Source organism: Octopus bimaculoides, chromosome 4, assembly GCF_046866305.1.
Source record: "Octopus bimaculoides isolate indiv1 chromosome 4, ASM4686630v1, whole genome shotgun sequence".
Classification (NCBI taxonomy): domain Eukaryota; kingdom Metazoa; phylum Mollusca; class Cephalopoda; order Octopoda; family Octopodidae; genus Octopus; species Octopus bimaculoides.
In genome coordinates this window covers 50,418,418-50,439,018 of record NC_142931.1, presented here as the reverse complement: position 1 = coordinate 50,439,018, position 20,601 = coordinate 50,418,418, and the positions used below count along the sequence as shown (strand labels likewise).

The 20,601-nt window shown below is 37.5% G+C and overlaps 1 protein-coding gene across 3 annotated transcripts in view; it reads left to right on the top strand.

Annotated features, from left to right (window-relative positions):
- The window catches only part of LOC106881250 (solute carrier organic anion transporter family member 4A1), a 187,966-nt gene that overhangs the window by 132,278 nt on the left and 35,087 nt on the right, over positions 1 to 20,601 (top strand). For 2 of the 3 annotated variants that reach the window (XM_052967048.2, XM_052967049.2), the window contains exon 3: positions 8,393 to 8,858. In XM_052967048.2, the coding sequence (XP_052823008.1) occupies positions 8,393 to 8,858 (466 nt within the window). Of the gene's footprint in view, positions 1 to 8,132; positions 8,211 to 8,392; positions 8,859 to 20,601 lie in introns of those variants that run through there. The other variant, XM_014931570.3, reaches the window with a different exon arrangement.

Genomic DNA, 20,601 nt, shown 5'->3' with positions numbered 1-20,601 from the left:
GAAAACAATTATAATTTTAGTGCTAATATATTTAACGTAATGAATTTTAAGATAGCTAATGAGAAAAAACTAGCTCAAAGACCGATATTTTATCATTTTGGCAAACATGACATTAGTATTAATAACTGGATATTTAATGTCAACTATATTAAATATACTGTGGAGGCGCAATGGCCCAGTGGTTAGGATCGCGGTTTCGATTTCCAGACCGGGCGTTGTGAGTGTTTATTGAGTGAAAAACACCTAAAGCTCCACGAGGCTCCGGCAGGGGATGGTGGCGAACCCTGCTGTACTCTTTCATCACAACTTACTCTTACTTTCTGTTTCTGTTGTGCCTGTAAGTCAAAGGGTCAGCCCTGTCACACTGTGTCACGCTGAATATCCCCAAGAACTACGTTAAGGGTACACGTGTCTGTGGAGTGCTCAGCCACTTACACGTTAATTTCACTAGCAGGCTGTTCCGTTGATCGGATCAACTGGAACCCTCGACGTCGTAAGCGACGGAGTGCCAACAACAACAAATTAAATATACTAACATTAACTTGGTTTCTTCTATTGAAACCTTGATGTATGTCTTATATCTTAAAAGTAAAAAAAAAAGAATATACTAAAAGGAATTCAAGTATGTGTATGTTATATGAAATATTTCACTTTATTCATTCAACTGATAAATAATAATCAGCCAACTAATTAGTTATACACATACGAACACACACATGTATTTTGAAGTCGTATTGCTTGGCAGGTAATTTCGCGTAAGAGTGTATTGAAGCAATCTCATCATGGAAGAGCGATTTCACTTCAAGATATTACGAAAAACATTTAGGATCTAGTTCAAAACGGGGGCACCAGTTTTCATTTATGTTTTATGTAGTGTTTTTGGTACCGAAAGACTTTAAAACTTCGTATACTTATCTATTTTGTGTTATAGAACAGAAAAAAAAAATTTGTATTCGAAGTTATTTCATGTAAAAGATTGTCTTATTTCGATAATTTCAACCAATCACTGACAAGTATTCAGCTGTTTACAGTTACTCCTTTGGCAGTTTAAGCGGTGTAAAGCGTATTTAATCTCCATTACTTCTGACATTTTGCAGAGAGGCAACACACGTGTGTTCGTTTTCCTTCGTTTTATTTTTAATATAATTTCGTTAACATCTGCCTGAACTGTATGTGTACAACATTTGCCCTAACCCTTCCCTCAAAAACCAGGCCTTGTGCCTATAATAGAAAGGTTTATTAGCTACTGCCAATATGCTTCAGCCATTTTTTGACAAGGAAATAAAAATTTTATCACCGCCAGAATCGTTTGTTTACGTAGTCAGCACTTACTGTATTCGGCTGAATGGACGTCAGTCATTGGTTGAAATTACAGAAATACGACAACTTTAACATGAAATAAGTTGCAATATAATAATTTTTCTTGAAAAGACTAAGAGATAAAGATGTTTTATATGACACATTCTACCAGTGTCCCAAGTTTCAAAGTGTTTCGTTAAGAAAATACTGGCGCCCCCGTTTTGAACTAGATCCAACATTTATCATCACTTTTCATTTATTTCTTGGTGTCATAACTGTCGTCACATTTCTGCGATCTGTTTCATAGATATTCTTTTCTTTCTTTTTTTTTTTTCATTATCGTTGTTGAACTTTTGCGCCTGTTGGTCCTATTCACAGTTGCCGTTAAAAGACCAGAAAACCGCTTATTTGATCGAGGATAAATATTAACATTTTCTCCAAATTATTTATAACTGACGGATGGTTTGAAACTAATGCATAGGTACCTTTAATTTGCATGCCTAAATAAGTAATATTTGCATGGGTTCTAAATTTAAGATGATACAGTCATAAATCGTTTCTCTCTCTCTCCCTTCTTTCCCTCTCTCTCTCTCTCTCTCTCTCTCTGTATGTGTGTGTATATATAATGTATGCTGTAGACGTCATGAAAATTGTATAAACTTTCTCGAGAACATGAAATACTTTGGTTTTTTAATAATGGCTCTCAGGGCTCACATAAAGCTATAAATTATAGCATGCAAATATTGATTGGGCTTATAAAATTTTTATGATGTGGCCATAAATATTACCTTTTGACAAATACAAACAAACCAGTTCAAGTATTCTTGAGGCATATGCGTACCCGTAGAAGAGCAATTCACTGTATTTTATCTTGGAGAAAATTTCTCGTTGTAGACAGACAGCTGTAAACACACTAAATCTGTGCTTTTCAGTTCGCAGCGTCTACCTTTCCGGTCTTTAGTACTGAAGAAGAGATAACCACTCCGAAATGCATGTATTCTATAGCATGGTTAGAAGGCGCTGCGAATTAATTTGGTGTGTTGAGAAATTTTCTCCATGACAAAATATAGTGATTGATTTTGACCGTCTTACGAGTTCGAATATGCATATTTGAACTGGCAACAGGTGTGTATTTTTAGACATCACTGCTTAACACATTTGTGTGTGTGTGTGTGTGTGTGTGTGTGTGTGTGTGTGTGTGTGTGTGTGTGTGTGTGTGTGTGTGTCAGAGGATACAGAATTCTGGAAATGTTGCGCACCTGCAACAGGAGATGGACGCAATGCACAGGTGCGCTGATGACAATAACGTGCAGCTTAATGCTTGAAATTTCCAATTCCTGCGCTACCAGCACAGGAAACTGAATAAAATTCAGATGATAAACTTATTCTGGAGGGATTTCAATCCCTGAGTCAAAATCAGTGCTCGACCTAGGCAATGGTATGAGTAATGATGCATCTTTCCAGGTGCATATTACTGAGTTGGCGAGAAAATGCAGGCAGCTGGTGGGCTGGATCCTTAGAACTTTCAGAACTTGAGAACAAGGAACCATTATGGTCGTCTGGAGGACATTTGTCCTCAGCCGTTTAGACTACCAGCTATGGTTACCATACAGTGTAAAATTAACGGTGGAACTCGAAGCAATCAAACGAAGCTTTAGAAAGATCGTCACAATGCGACATATCAGCTATTAGGAGAGGCTGAAAAAGTTAACTCTACTCTTTAGAACGAAGGCGGTAAAGATAGGCAGTGATATACACCTAGAAAATCGTAGAAGGACCTGTAAGAAACTTTGGCATTGAATGTTGCATTAACAACAGAACGGGCGCCACTGTATAGTGCCAAATGTTCCAACATTGCCATCGGGAAACAGGACCAGATACTGCAACCGTTTGGGTTCCAAGAGCCCACAGCCCTTCAATATCCTCCCAAGGAGCTTGAGAGACCTACGTGGGGTAGATGTAGGTATGATCGAAGCAAAACTGGATCTCCTGTCAAGAATTCCGGATGAGCCTATATTGCGGCAAGAAGCGCAAATGCAGGCAGCAACATCAAACTTTCTCATTCACCAAATGCCACATATCAGAGGTGGTCTCTAGTGTAGCAAAGTGTAGCATGGTCACAGCTCTCGAGTGAAACTAGTGAAAAAGAAAATGTGCGCGCGCACACACATATACACACACCATATAATGTATGTATGTATGCAGTTTGCTTTCTTGCTTAAGGTGAACAGTCAAAATCATTCGAGAAGTAGGGGATACGTATTGCTGCTGTTCATCAGGTTGTATGTTCAAACTCCACCAAACTTAACTTTGCTTTTCATTCCTCCAGGATTGGTAAAATATGTACCGATCTAAGTACTAGGGTAAATGGCATCGGCTCACCCCTCCCCTCAAAATTGCTGGTCTCGTGTTCAAATGAAGAACAATTTGAACATTTTAAATTACAACATTCAAATGTTGTTGGCACTCCATCGCTTACAACGTCGACGGTTCCAGTTGATCCGATCAACGGAACAGCCTGCTCGTGAAATTAGCGTGCAAGTGGCTGAGCACTCCACAGACACGTGTACCTTTAACGTAGTTCTCGGGGATATTCAGTGTGACAAGGCTGACACTTTGGAATACAGGTACAACAGAAACAGGAAGTAAGAGTGAGAGAAAGTTGTGGTGAAAGAGTACAGCAGGGTTCACCACCATCCCCGGCCGGAGCTTCGTGGAGCTTTAAGGTGTTTTCGCTCAATAAACACTCACTATGCCCGGTCTGGGAATCGAAACCGCGATCCTATGACCGTGAGTCCGCTGCCCTAACCACTAGGCCATTGTGCCTCCACAACATTCAAATATAAAAAAGCAAAAAAGAAAGGGGGTATTAACCAGCAGAAGATGAGGGCAATTATTTGCATTTGTTATTTGTTTATACAATATATATGTACTTTAATATATTTTTGCATAATAAATATTTATATAATTGTTTTGCTTAGATATTAACAGCAATATTTAGGTGTATATCATTATTGTATTTGTTGCATCCTGAAAGTATCAGTTAGAAATTCATATTGCCTCTAATAATGAGGTTGTCATGTAAATGATATTACAGAGAGTTACTGAATTTATTAAAATAATTAATATGAAAAGCCAATAAGCTTACAAATTCATTTGCGGATCGTTTTGAAAAGAAAGCAATAAGTTTGCGTGATATATGGTTATTTTGATATCGCAATGACAAAAATATCGTTAAAAGTTTATTTTTTTTATTTTCTTAGTTTAAGTAAACTCGGCTATGGGTATGCTGAAGGACAGCCTTTGTGCGCGTGTGTTAATCGTAAATGTTATTTTTATCCTAATATTACCTATAAAGAAGTGGAGGCCCAGTGGTTAGGGCAGCGGACTCGCGGTCATAGGATCGCGGTTTCGATTCCCAGACCGGGCTTTGTGAGCGTTTATTGAGCGAAAACACCTAAAGCTCCACGAGGCTCCTACAGGGGATGGTGGCGAACCCTGCTGTACTCTTTCACCACAACTTTCTCTCACTCTTACTTCCTGTTTCTGTTGTGCCTGTAATTCAAAGGGTCAGCCTTGTCATACTGTGTCACGCTGAATACCCTCGAGAACTATGTTAAGGGTACACGTGTCTGTGGAGTGCTCAGCCACTTGCACGTTAATTTCACGAGTAGGCTGTTCCGTTGATCGGGTCAACCGGAACCCTCGACGTCATAAGTGACGGAGTGCCAACAACAACAACCTATAAAGAACGAGAAAGAAGGCTACGAACGCGAATACAAATTGGAAAAAATATATTTTAAGTAATGTATAAGATATTAGAGAACTAGTAATGTGCCGGCGACCAATGAGTATAATCAATGAAACATGTGTAATCAATTCGTTTGTTGTGAGGTTTGGGCGGCAATACCAAGTGTACAAAAACAAAAACAAAAAGAATTTTCTGATATATCTGTCACCGTGTTTATATTCAGTACCCTTAGAAACTTTTGCCACCCGATGAAAAGTACTGGCAGAAATGTTACACATTTAATCTTTCTCACGGTAATCCCATTTATTTCATTTTTCACCTGTTTGTACATTATATGCATGCACACGCACTCATATATACACTAACACATGAACATGCAAACTGGCACCATTCACTAACTACATACATTGCTAACTGTGTTCCGCTCTTTCTGATTAAAGGGAAGCGAACCATAATACCGTGAAATATTTCTTTCTCACTGTCCCAGCTTATTGCCTGATCTTATTTTAACACACGCACACAACGTACTCTCTCACACGCGCACAACGTAATCCCTCCCTCTCTCGCACACATACACATACCGTACACTCTCATTCAGCTTACTCTCTTTCTCTTGCAATGTACTCTATCTTTCTCTCTTTGTCATATGTCCAGGCAACGTCTTAGTCACACGGCATATACACACACAACACAAACACACACATGCACACACGCATACAAACACATACACACATACAGATGCGCGGTACACACGCGACACACGGATCACGCGCTTACATGTCACGCATATACGTGTCACACGGTACACACACGTCACACACACACACACCGTATCACGCGGCACACACTCGCATGGAACACAGCACACGACACATGACACCCCCTCATACACACACACACACACACACACACACACATAGCACGCGAAAGCACTTTCTATTTCTTTCGCAAATTTCTTGTAGAAGTCTTCTTCAAGTAATCTTTAAGATAAACAAACTCAAATGGTTTTTATGGTATCTAACACGTGCAGAAGGTGAGAGAGAGAGAGAGACTTCTGCTGTTTCATTGAATGATAAAGTCAAGTAAGGGTAGACGATTAAGGAAGCGTGAAATCTGTTCTGGTTAACTGGTAAAAGCACCTGAATTTTAGAAACCAGGTCATAAAATAAGAGAAGTTGGAGTTATTCATTGAGAGAGTTTCTTTAATAGAAAGCAACTGAAGAGTAAGTTTATGAGTAACCTTCCAAAACGCTACTAGAAGTTTGGTGCACGATTTTGTCACGTTGTTTCGATTTAAATGAAATATTTTATTTCTGTTATTGTAGTAGAAGGAACGGTGGAGGCGCAATGGCCCAGTGGTTAGGGCAGCAGATTCGCGGTCATAGGATCGCGGTTTCGATTCCCAGACCGGGCGTTGTGAGTGTTTATTGAGCGAAAACACCTAAAGCTCCACGAGGATGGTGGCGAACCCTGCTGTACTCTTTCACCACAACTTTCTCTCACTCTTACTTCCTGCGCAGAATGAGAATACTGCCTGTAATTGAAAGGGTCAGCCTTGTCACACTGTGTCACGCTGAATATCCCCGAGAACTACGTTAAGGGTACACGTGTCTGTGGAATGCTCAGCCACTTGCACGTTAATTCCACGAGCAGGCTGTTCCATTGATCGGATCAACTGGAACCCTCGACGTTGTAGGCGACGGAGTGCCAAAAACAAATACAAAAGTAGAAGGAACGACAAATGACACAAAGCAACCATTTAACGATTTTTTCTCCCTCTACAGACTGATTATGAAAGAACCTGCTAGTTACGAACGCGCATACAAATTGGAAGATGCTCCTCGGAGGAGGATCCTTTTCACATATCAAGGAAGGATTCACTTTTAGTTCCTCCCGTTGAAATATGAAATACAGTTCGATATTTCTAAGATGAGGAACTGATACTCTGTATTCTTTTATATTAGACGGACTGGGGTCCTAATCTTGATAGTTGCTTTCACAACGTTTCGGCTGTTGTACGCTCCAGCTTTTTCCAAGGTAATTCACAAAAAATCAACTGAAGCAAAAATGTCACCAAATGCAGAGCGCGGAATGAGAACAGTTGTATTTCTGTGGATAGGTTCTAAATCCTGATACAACTGAGTTCAACACAAAAATCACCTGAAGAATACTGGACCGTACAACAGCCGAAACGTAGTAAAATCAGTAATCAAGATGAGACCACCAGCCCGACAAATATAAACAGTAAACATAATGAAATATTTATGCCAAATCAAAAGAAACGTATGTTTAAAATTAATACGAATAAAGCATTCAGTGACTCTCGGGTGACTCGGCTTCGAATTTCAACTGTCTGCAACAATTTCCATTCAGTTGCATTTCTAACGATCTTGAAAAAGATATGAACCTCACTTATACCTGTCTCAACGTGAAATTCTATACACATCTTTGAAATTAATGGTTACATCTTATGTACAAAAGTAAGTTTACATTTAAGCTATAGCTGTAAATTATGAAGAAATTCGAGCCAGTCAAAGCAGTATCAGTTCTGTACCAGAGTTTAGTCATTAGTGTATGCTACCTTTTGTTCATGTGCGCCCTTATATCGAAGTAAGAAAATAAAATGTTAGCAGTTAAGTGTATGGTGAAATGGAGAACTTGTGTGTGTGTGTGTGTGTGTTCTGCATCGTCAAAACTATTTAGTAATTTTCTTAAATTTGCTTAAGTTTGTATACCGTGAGAAATGTTTGTTGATTTCGGATCAAGTTGTTCGTCTGAGGTTTCATCCCCAAAGAAAAAGGTAAGTTTCTAGTATGACTTTGCGATTAAGAGCTTTGCTTTGCAACTACGCATTTCTGAGTTCGATTCCACTGCAGGGCACTGGGTGGGAGTATTTTGTCATAGCTTCGAGCTGACCTTCTACCTTCTGAGTAAAATTTGTGTAATATAAACTGTCGTGTGTGTGTGTGTGTGTGTGTAATGTATGTTTATCAGTGAAAAAACTGATAAGCCTGTGCTTTCGAATAAATTCACCGAGTTGTACCACTTGTCATAAATGCAGTGAACTAGCTGGAAACATAAGCAACGACGTCGTTATTTCCCAAATTGCGAAGTAAAATATAAATGAATCGTATATGAAAATAAATACACCAAAACTAAGGTTGTTACAGTCTTCATTTCAAAAATTTACGATAGCATTATTTTAGAAAATATATAAATGCCATGCAGTGTCCAATATTATATAGGATTGTTTGTCCTCGGTCAAAAGAGGACTAATATTTAACACTGTTTTCATTTGTTTGAATTTGATTTTCTTGCCTTTTTTTTTTTTCTCGTTAACAGGGTATGGTGGTGAATGGTTTTGTAAATGTGGTCATTTCAAATATCGAACGGCGCTACGACTTGTCGAGTACAGAATCGGGAACAATTGCAAGCTGCTACGATATAGCATCGGTTGTGTGTCTTATACCAATTAGCTACTTTGGAGGACTTGGTCGGAAACCTCGTTATCTAGGTATCGGGGTTTTTGTCATGGGTATCGGATCATTTATGTTCAGTTTACCACACTTCCTCAGCGGCAACTATAAATATGTTACCACACAGAATGTATGTACAGAGACTTCGTTATCGAACGCTACTAGTGTTCTTCACTGTATTATGGGCGAATCAGTGAAGACCTTATCGAACTACAAATACTTGTTCTTTTTCGGTCAGTTACTACACGGGGCCGGTGCTTCTCCTCTTTATACACTCGGAGTAACTTACTTGGATGAGAACTTATCAGTTCGGACGGCACCTGTCTACATAGGTAAATTATTATTATTATTATTATTATTATTATTATTATTATTATTATTATTATTATGTTGCTATTGCTACACTTTGTTTTGCTTTGAAATATTCTTTATAATGTTCCATTTTAACACATTTATGAAATTTCGCTTTGTTCCTCTTGTTATAATCTTCCAGTTCCTCTTATATCTTGTATATATCAGAAAACGGGCCCCATGTAAAATTTGTTTTTTAATGCGCTATTGGTAGAGGATGGTTGAATCAAAAAAGTGTTACAAAATGTTTTCGGCGTATTTAGCTAGATCCTTTCATAATCTAACTTTAAATCCCGCTGTTGTCGACTTTTTCTTTTCATCTCTCCGAAACCGATACAAACCACTGTACCTCTCCCCACAAATTTTTGGTTGTTTTCCGATATTATTATGCATGCTGTTATTAATGACAATGCATGACTGAACCGATAGAATACCTTACTCTTACTAAATGTGTTCCGATATTAATTCATTTTGAATTCAAATTACACTGGGACTGGCTTTGCCATTCTTCTTTGCCATTCTTCTTTGCCGGGATCGATACAGTCGAATAAACCTGACCTCTACCGTATGTCACAACTGGAAATTGTAGATATTGTTATTATAGGGTATCAGCTTTATAACGAACTATAGAGAATGGCACTCCTCTACTTTGACATCAAATGTCAACAGGTTCAAATTTTCCCCTTTCATTTATCAATGTTGGCGCCCACACAATGAATCAAGCATACTTTCAACTCGGCAGTAGACTTGTTAAGAATGGAACTCTGTTGCCGCCGTTGTGGAGTGATTTCAGACAACCTCCTCTTCACTTTACTTCCCGATATCTTAAAACTGATTTCATGTCTCTTTCAGCTGCTTAATCCCATCACAATGAGCATCATATTATAGACTATTGTGCTAAAAGACATTGTACTTAAGAGACGTAAGACTTGTCAACTCGCCTCATGGTCCCGCCGGGCAAAACTAAAAAGGCGTTGCACCAGAGGATGACGAGTGAGATGCATTGGAGCAGTCACTCCAGCGCACGGGGCTCGCACTTGCTAATAGTAGCCATCTCTACCCCGATAGCAGCAAGCAGAGATGCAGTTCGGGGGCAAGAGAGTCGAAGGACTCCATTTGGTTAAAAATCTGTCAGAGAGCGGCCGATACTTTGACTATTAGCTATTAGCCCTTCTCGGCTTGATGAGCAGCGAATCCTGAGTTGGCAGCTGAACACACCAGGTTGCCGATGGAGAAAGTGTCCCAACGTGTGGCATCCCAGATAAGGCACCTACCACCGCTGAACGGGAAAATTATGTCATCCTGCCTTTTGCCGTTTTTTCAGTCCAGCCCGCTGGCTTGAGCTAGAAGGGGAAGTCTGCGTCTGATTGAGAACAGCATGACGTGCAAGATGGCCGGCACTATAATGGCATGACAATAAGTGGTGACCAAAAGAATCCACAGTTGAACCACAAGTCTCAGGGAAACGCTGATGCTCAAATTATTTCTGCAAAACAGTTTTTATATTGTGGCAGTTGTGGTAGTACTGTCAGTGGTAATATAATAGTCGAGCAAAAGTATATGAAGCTAGATTTGTTGCGGTAATAAGAATTCGATTTCATATTACTGGTAGTTGCTTGAAATGAGAATAACTCGTAGTTTTTTAAGATTGGGTTGGTTAGAAATGTTGGTGGTTTAATGAAGCAAGATGCCATTCTCTCCTTATTGATGTTAGTAATTAATCGCTATTATACCGTCAAAAACTTGGATAAAGAAGCAGTTCTTATAGATGATTAGCGTGCTCAATTATTCTATATTTAGCTTCATAAATCGGTTAAGATTACCGGGTATCTACTGGTCTTAATTTAATTGACTATACAAGATTAAATTAAGACAATCAAATATCCCGTACAAGTTCGTGACATACTGACAAATCATTTTTCATCTATATTTCTCTTCTTAGAAACCATTATGATATTCATAAAGCCAGATCTACCCAAATCTGGTCCAATGTTCCATCATTGATAGCGACTTAGGTGAAAGTATGTCGTTGCATTTGGAATTTAAAAAAGTTTTGACCGAATTTGATTTGACAATCTGACTGCCTGGTCTTTTTTTTTTTCTTCTTCTTCTGTCAAAGCGCTCCATTGAATTGCACCACTATTAAATACTTTGTGAATCAGTCTCTTAACTGTAGTGTGCCATAAGGTTTAGTAATATCTGCATTAGACGGACTTGCTGTTAATTCCAACCACTGAGATCACGTTACAGTTATAGAGCTTTTTCGATGTGCATATGAATGAGAAATGTATTTGAAGTCAAAAAGACGCGGTTAAAGCTCATCAACAATTTTACGTAAAATTCTCAAACTTTTATACTTATTATTTGCAAATTACAGACCATCGTTAGTTCTATCGTATTTGTTCCTATTCATAATGAATGTGAAATATATATCTCATTCCTTCACCATTTTATAATTATTTTACTGTATTAAGACTGCCAAATTTTTCTAAAATAGTTATTTTATAGTGACATCTGTTTCCGTCAGAACACTTCAACAAATAAAAGTGAAATAGTTGTTGATGGCGTTGAATATATTAGGCGCAGGAATGACTGTGTGGCAAGAAGTTTGATTCCCAACCTCATGGTTCCGGGTTCAGTCTCACTGCGTGGAACTTTGGGCAAGTGTTTTCTGTAGCCTCGGGCCGACCAAAGCCTTGTGAGTGGATTTGGTAGACGGAAAGTGAAAGAAGCCCGTCGTATATATGTTTGTGTGTCTTTGTTTGTCCCCCACCACTATCGTTTGACAACCGGTGTTGGTGTGTTCACGTTCCCGTAACTTAGCGATTCAGTAAAAGAGACCGATAGAATAAGTACTACACTTATAAAGACTGTCCTGGAGTCGATTTGTTCAGTCAAAATGACAGACAAGTAAAATATATATATATATATTCAGAAAGAAAGAGAAATTTGGAATGCTTATATTTATATTCCTTTAAATCTGAGTTGTGTGTAAAGGGAAGTACAAAAGCGAAACACTTTTGTGTTTTTCAATAAAACAAGCAAAAACAAATAAATAATTGTCTACACATGGAAAGCAAGCGAGGTGAATTATAAAAAGAAATAAAATCAAACTTGTGTAATCAAGTAGAATGTTACGCTACGTTATTCAGTCAATGTCTCGATTCAGTTCTGTTTGTTTAACTGTATAATTCTGGATATTTTGCTTTAAATCTGAAGCAAGATAACTTACATCACTATAGTTTCACATTTTAAAATTATCTATAAAAAAAAATAAGGTATTTGTTGTCATGATAGAAGACGTTCAGCCATAACGATCATATCTTTTAGTCGTCGAGCCATAAAGTACCTGGGACTGCATCATCCAGAGAGTCGTTCCTTTTATAAGATTGTAGTACACGCAAGTCGATCGGTCGCCTAGAGGCTTCCCCCTTTTATAATGAAGGGTGCCAAGTTACACTGATAGATGAAAGCACAATTTCTGGGTGTCCTGACAGTAGTCGCAGCTGCTCACACATCGCCCCACGCACATAACTCACACATAGTTCTCTCTCTTTCTCTATCCGTAAACAGCCAAACATACCAACTTCTCTGCGCATGCCTACCCAATACATAATTCCCTAGCGCCTAAAACTACCTCCTCACACAACCCACGCCACGCTTACTGACAAGCTATTTTATTTATAGTTTCTTAGAAGACGTACTATTTATATATAACAAATATGTAAGGTTAACAAACTAACAAAGTTCTAACATTTGTTGTCGGTTTCTTTATGCAAGTAGACATGGCACAAATGGTAGAGAGAAGCACTTTGCATTTAATCTATACTCTCTAGTATCTCCTGTTTTATGCTTAAAAATCTATAAAATTATTAAGTCGAGATGTAAAATCAGTTTTTACTCTAAGTATTAGCACCCCCTTGAAGCGTTGTAAGAATACAAGGTAACACCAAATGTTAAGCGAGTATTATGAGGGCGCTGGATGCCTAGAAAGGCCCTAACATTTTTTTAGGGATCTTGTTATATTTCTTCCCACTTGAATTTTTTTCAAAATTTCACCAAATTATACTTAAAAATAGTTCTGTTATAGTTTTGATGACGAAAATCGCATTTTTAAAAAAAATAATTTCAAAGTTACAAGCATTTAAATTTATTTTAAATAATCGACAGCCTCAGTTGCTGGATATCCCTGTAATCATGACTGTTTGTTCCTATAGGAACATCACACACGAAACCATTGTGGTCTCTCAACATAAAAAAAAAAAACAACTGTAAACGATGCTTAAAGAAAATGGTGATGGGAGAAAATTAGTTAACCTTGTTAGTTTATGAAATGTAGTGTTGATGATGAAACACACAGGGACGAAGTATCTACATGGTCGATTGGCCTACAAAAAATCACAGCCAATTCGAGTTACACACTCTACATTAGCAAAAAAATTGCCTCCTGAAAGCTTACTTATGGTTAAACAACATTTAGACATTTAAAACAGACGCCTTATGTATCATACTTCTATATATATATATATATATATATATATATATATATATATATATATATATATATCGTTGGTATTATGTTAAACTGTTGTATGTCCAAGTTTGGCCAAAAGCGTTTTTTTTTTGTTTTTTTTTCAATATTTATTTTTGCTAGCAATAGCCAGCTCTTTTGGTCAAACTGTCGCATTTCCAGCTACTTCAGATGCCAAGATATTAAAAAATGTCAAAGTGCAGTACAACGGTTTTGCTATGGAATGGTAACTATGTTTTTTCCTTTTCTGAAAAAGCAACGTTTTGGACTTACACTTTTGCATAACAGCTACGATATATATACAGTAACGATATATATACAGTAACTATATATATTTTCCTTTGCTTGTAACTTTGTTGATACTTATTCAATTTTTCTATTTCATATGTCATTTGAAAGCTGAAATCTTATATTTTTCTTTCTCCCCCCCTCCCCCTTGTTTCAGATATACTGTTATATCGATTATGTCCACCCGATTAACAAAAGAGCAAAAGATTGCAGTTTTGAAATGGTTCTGCACAAAGTTATCTGGCTATGCTACAGAAGCTGCTTTTGCCGTTTTTATAACAGCAGGACGGAGCAGAGGGTCTGTACTTTTAGCAGGACTGTGCACCGGTCCATTATGCTACGCTTGTGCGAGACTGGCTGGACGCCAACCTGCCTTGTCGATGGATTGGCAGGCGATGACCGCTTAAGTGGCCGTCTCGTTCACCGGATTTGACCCCACCCGACTTTTTCCTGTGGTGCGTTCTCAAGGAGAAAGTCTACTAAACAAAGCCCCGCAACATTGCTGAACTTAAGGAACAAATTCGAGCTGCCAGATAACTTTGTGCAGAACCATTTCAAAACCGCAATATTTTGCTCTTTTGTTAATCGGGTGGACATAATCGCTATAACAGTATATCTGAAATAGGGGGGGGGGGAGAAATAAAAATATAAGAGTTCAGCTTTCAAATGACATATGAAATAGAAAAATTGAATAAGTATCAACAAAGTTACAAGCAAAAGAAAATATATAGTTACTTATAGCGGACCCTGTATGTGTGTGTGTGTGTATGTATGTATATATATATATATATATATATATATATATATATATATATAATTTACATACACTGTCGATTGGCCAGTTACTGTGGTATTTGTCCTGAGATAATATCTCTAATGGACGTACGTTAATAAATATCGCAGGGAGACGAAAGCCATAGATACCCGTAGGCGCCTACGGGTCTTTTCAGGAAACTGTAAATAAAACGTTCATTGATGTTGCAAATAGCTCTAAGTTTTTGTTTATTCTTCATCGATCTCGATGATGAAGATTCCCTTGTTCGATCAACTTAAGTTTTGCTCGTGAAATTCACGTGTAAGCGGCTGAGTGTTCCACGGATATGAGTACCCTTAGACGAAATCAGCGTGACACAATGTGAAAGGCTTGACTTTCTTGAGAGAGAAGAATGATTCTGCTGCTGGACTAGTATTTTATAAAAGATAAAGAAAAATAGTTGATCTTGGCAGGATTTGAACTCGTAATTCAGGGAGTTGGAATGAATATAACAAAGCCTTCTAATCGACGATCTAACGATTATGCCAATCCACTGACTGCGATGAGTAATAAAGCGACTGTTTGACATAATCGAGAAACATATCATGGCATGATAAGACTACAATAAGTGACACTGAAATGCTGACAATTATGAATAGTCGAACATCAAAAAGGTAATTGATGGAAAACGCACATCAACTGAAAGGGAGAGAGAGGTGGTTGGGTATATCTCATATGCAAATTGATTTTGATTACCTTATGTCAGTCAGCAGTATGAAAGCAGTATTAGACTGTTCATCAGGTTGTCATATGGAACAATTCAGTTCAATAAATTAATAGTCTGTTATTATGTCCACAGTGTTATCATTTAAAAACTCTATTGTTTACTTTAAACATGTATACCTGAGAGGACAGCTGGCAGAAAGAGTGACATCTTGACTTAATGCTCCCGTCCTTCTTCATTCTGAGTTCCAGGCGTATCTGGTTTGAATGGATTTTCACCCTCATCGATGGTCAAAATAAAATAACGGCATTACAACGTAACAAGTACTGCCTAATAGACAGTCGACTCTGCAATGTGGATTCGATTCCTGATAGTAGCTATTTCACTTATCCGTTAATGACTGGTATTTAGAAAGGCATCAACACCACAACTACTAATTCTGTCTCTGAAATCAATAGGCCAGTCATTGAATGACGCATATTCCCGATCATAAACTGTTAGTCGGTTAAAAAAAGAAAAAGACAAAACAAGACAAATAAACCTAAACATTTATTTACGATATATAAATGCTGTTAATATTGAGATTATTATTAATATCAGCTGAAGTGATTTTAAGAAATCAAGCTAACTCCGAAGGTAAAGGGATGCCAACGGAGTCTTTTTGTAGTCATAATACACATTTATTTGCATTTAGCTCTCGTAAACCACTGCGAAATCAATGATCGAATATTAACTAACGGACAGCTTGAATGAAGAGTGTTTCTGTAGAACAGTGTGTTATCGGTTGGAACGACAGATGTCCTGTTGAATAAATGGGTGCTCAGATGGAACGAAAGGCATTCTGTCGAATAACTAACTGTATTATCGGAAATGCAATGGTTCGAAAGACGGTAGTAGAATTTTTCACATAAAACGATGCTCTCCGGGTTAGATAACGTATTGGTATTGATATACACTTTGACTGTTACGTAAATAAATATGGGTTACTAAAGAGATTTTATTATTCAGCTACATTTTATCGATTCTAGCGGGAATGAAAGACAGGCAACGCCGACTGGCTAGAACTCGTAAAGCAATAAGAGAAAATTATGTTGTTTCTGCTATTCTACTCTCCCGATCATAATGATGGTGTTGATAATCCGTTCTACTATACGCACAAGACCTGAAATTTTGGGGGACGGATTTAGTCGATTTCATAGATCCGGATGTTCTGCTGGTGCTTCTTTCATCGACCCCGAAAAGATAAAATGTAAAATCAACATTGGCGGCATTTGAACTCGGAGCGTAAAGACGGACGAAATGCCGCTTAACATTTTGTCCGACGTGCTAACGTTTCTACCAGTTCACTACCTTAGTAATAAGCCTTTCTATTATAGGCACACGGCTTGAGATTTAGTATGGTCGATTACATCGACCCCAGTGTGTAACTGGTACTTATGTCATCGATCTCGAAACGATGAAAGGCAAAGTCGACCTCGGCGGAATTTGAACTCGGAATGTAAGGATAGACGAAATACCGCTAAGCATGTGCCCAGTGTGTTATCGATTCTGCCAGCTCGCTAGCTTCTTAATAGTTGATAAATAAATAAAAAAAATCTTCCTTCCTTAGTGGAGTAGTCAATAATCCGTTGGATCAGTACAACACATTTCGGCTTTTCATAAATGATTCTGGAAGTCAGCATTGTGAAACGTACCCTTTTAAAAATTTTATAGACACTAGTCAGAAAACGTAAGTCCGAAAGGTAAGCAGAATTGCTGGATCAGGAATCCGACAAATGCTTTATAGTCTAATACTTCCAGAAGCTACCAATAAACATCACTATCTCCACATTTTAACAACACTATATTTGTTTGTTTACTTTCTAACCGCTAATTGCTGGCCTATAGATATCATTAGCTCGTATTTCCTGTATTAACAGTTGTCACTGTTGCGTACAATGATTTTAATTAGTTTTCCTTCTACAGTTTTATATTGCTTTCTCTTGTTTTCCCTAATATTTTGCAAAAATCAGAAATATGAATGATTCAAAATTAGCTTTATTTATTCATTCAAGTTATTAATCAATTTTCATGTGAGTGAATTCTCTCTCAACATTAAATTACTAGCAAAACCGAAAGAAGTTTAATATAGTCACCATAACCTGTGAACTGCCCTTCATCATCACCATTCTATCATCTTTTAAAACCATGACCATACGTGTAGGGTGACTGATAATCTATTTCTGTTGTTGAATGATTTGTAAAATAAATAGTGAACAGAATAGAATAATCATTACGTGAGCATTGAGCGAGACGTGATTGAATAGCTTAAATGATATCGGTCAAACCTGGGCGGTCAGTGTTGTTTCTCAGTTTCTTGGCTTTTTATAACTAAACACATATACAAATATGAGCATGACGTCATATTTTCACGTGTGTCACTGAAGTTGATACCTGTAAGGATGTTTGTGTGCGCAGGTCTAAATTCACAGATACTCATTGTAGAAAATTGAATTAATATATTAGTGCTGAACAAATATCTCTAATGAGCGACGTAAGACATTTAACAGATGCGAATGTTTCTAACACTTGCTGTCACGAAACACTGTATTTCCAAAGGCTGATAAGTTATCTGATATGCAAAGATTTATGAGCAAACATGTTGGTATATCAGCTAGATAGCTATTACATAACAAAGCTGTTAAATTTCAGACTGAGATGACCTGACTATGGCTATTCAACAATACACTAATTATCCATAACAGTTCTTTCCCATTCGACATATGTGGAATAGCTTAGCGAGTGACATTCACAATACCTTTGGTGTTCTACTTTACTTTTGCGAAGCCTACAATACTACTAAGTACAGGTTGATTGCAAGGGACTATGGTAGAGCCATAATGATACAATGGCAACCCACATCAACCTAAAGGAATGTATCTACACAAGAATGTCTTGAGGATTTTTGAGAAAAGAATAATGGAATGATTGGTTTAATTCATCAACTGCAAACTCTTACTGTACAAATTAATGTTATGTTCAGATCTAACAATACCCTTGCAACCAAATGTTCCATTTGCTCTTCATTACTCACTTTATCTCTATTTCTACTACTAGCTGGTATACCCGGTAATTCAAAACTGTGAGTAGTGAAATGTAGAATCAGGTCCGCTGATCGTGAAAATCAAATATTGATCGCTTCGCTAAAAACTAGCAACTGTAATTGCAGATACTACGGGTTATTTCCCTTGTTTAAAAAATATTGTGCAGATGCTATGGTTTGTTTCCCTCGGGTGTTTAAAAAAAGTTTAGTTATGTAAGGTAGATATAAAGATCCCTTCCAGGGGCCGTATTATCGATTTTTTTTCAACAATCTAAGTATGTCACGAGGTTTCCCGACATGAGTTCTACTCCCGTGTCAAGTTTCATTAAAATCAATAAGACGATGTTGGAGGAGTTAGCTAACAACGCCACAAACACACACCGATTTTCCACATATGTAGTAGATTATACGATACGGATAGTCAGTCTTTCACTAAATATATCTCATGAGCTATGTTTCTCCGGCTCAGTCTGTTTAATAAATGTGTGCGTACGGAGTCTACTTATGATAGTTCTAATTTTTTTATGTCAAATGGGAGCAACGCATTGAGTTTTACTGAAATACCGTCCTCTCACTTTGACTTGCAACAACACGCAACTCTTTAACGCTTCTCTTTGTAGAAATATGGAGACATGCCACTCTGAGTTGTTCACAAGAACAACAACGTTTTGATCTTGACCCCCCCCCCCCATCATTTTCTTCCTTTCCTCTTCTGCTTCTCTCTAATATATGGTGTGTGTGTTCGCGTGCATGTTTGTATTTGTTTTATCTGTTTCACTTCCTTCGACGATGGGTCCTATCACTTTCCAAGTCGAGAGGTATCCAGCATTAGACTGTTTGTCCTACGACATTATAGCATAAATTAACACCATCCACATCCTCCATTCCCTCCGCCGTCCTTACAGAATAAAGTAAACTTTAGAACAGCTAATTAAAAATTTGTCGAATTAAGTTTCTCATGTTGTTTACAACTGGGAACTATTTCACCATTTGCCTTAATAATCCACCCTTTAACTTAATTATTACACTTTAACTTAATTATCTAAATTTATGTCATTGACCTATTTGAAAAATATTTTTAATATTTTTTTTTTTTTTTGTGCGTGCGGTACTCAGTACATTGCCCTGGACACATCTCAGTACAAAATGTAGGATAGAAACAACTCCATCACCTCAATTAAAGTATCTTGTTCCCTTTTGAGCCGACCATCCGTGTCCCTTATATACACACTCTTATCTACCTGTGCTCCCCAGTTTTTTTCTCTCTCTCGTGTGCGCGCGTCTTTTCTGGTCAGTGACCGCAGTTTCACTCTAAGCGTCGTGTCTCATATTTGTTTGTTTTAGTTTTTGTGCTAATTTTTCTTTTCTTTCTTTTAATTTTTTACTTTTTAGAAAAGTGACGAAGTGAACTTTAGCACATCATATACACAAATAAATAAAATTTCAGTGTATTAAGTGCTTTTTCTTTGTTCCAAGAGCATACCGCACACATGTATATGTGAAGGTGGGGTTGTGTATATGCGTGTTTATGTATATGCTTAACCCCCTACGATTTACCAGGATTTAAACTTTCAAGTGTGTGTGTGAGAAAGAGAGAACGAGAGATTTCAGAACTAGTTCAGTTAATTAAAACTTATGTTGGTTAGCAGAACTACGTCTCTTTTAACTCATACGTTCTTTTCTTTTAGTCTTAATGAATTCATAACCTCAAATTAATATATGTTGTAGAATGACATGAATTGGAAGTTTCTGTTTTTAGTTAAGACTACTCTAACATATATAAATGTTATTCTATATATCGCTGCCGAGGAGATGAATGGCTGCTATTTCTAGCGGTTGAGCGTCCATTATTTACAAGACGAAACAAGGTCGAAATTACGTGATCTGGTGGACACGTCTTTGGAGATGGGGATTTATTTCGCCGCTATTGGTATAAACAAAACTGCATTTTGTACCAAATGCCATTATGAGAGTTTTTCTTATGGTAACTATCGCAGTGTAGTTTATTCTCATAGAATATCCACGTTATAAAGTGGGGTTATATATTACTCCTCTGTCGCTAATAAATAGTTTTTATATATAAAAGCATCTCTTCTCTATTCAGTAATCAAATTTAAACATACTGTATGCATATGTCTAGCTAGTCAAAAACCTTTCATAGTATGACTCTACTCATTGAGATTTCCTTGTGATTGCTTTCCCTTCACCAGCCAATGTCTTTGTTTAATCAACTACACTCCATGCATGTGCACAACGATTCAATAATGAAATTGTTTTACTTCCTGGATAAGTAAAACGGTAAGACTCATTACAGCAAATCAATCTATTTTACATGTAATCTGTTT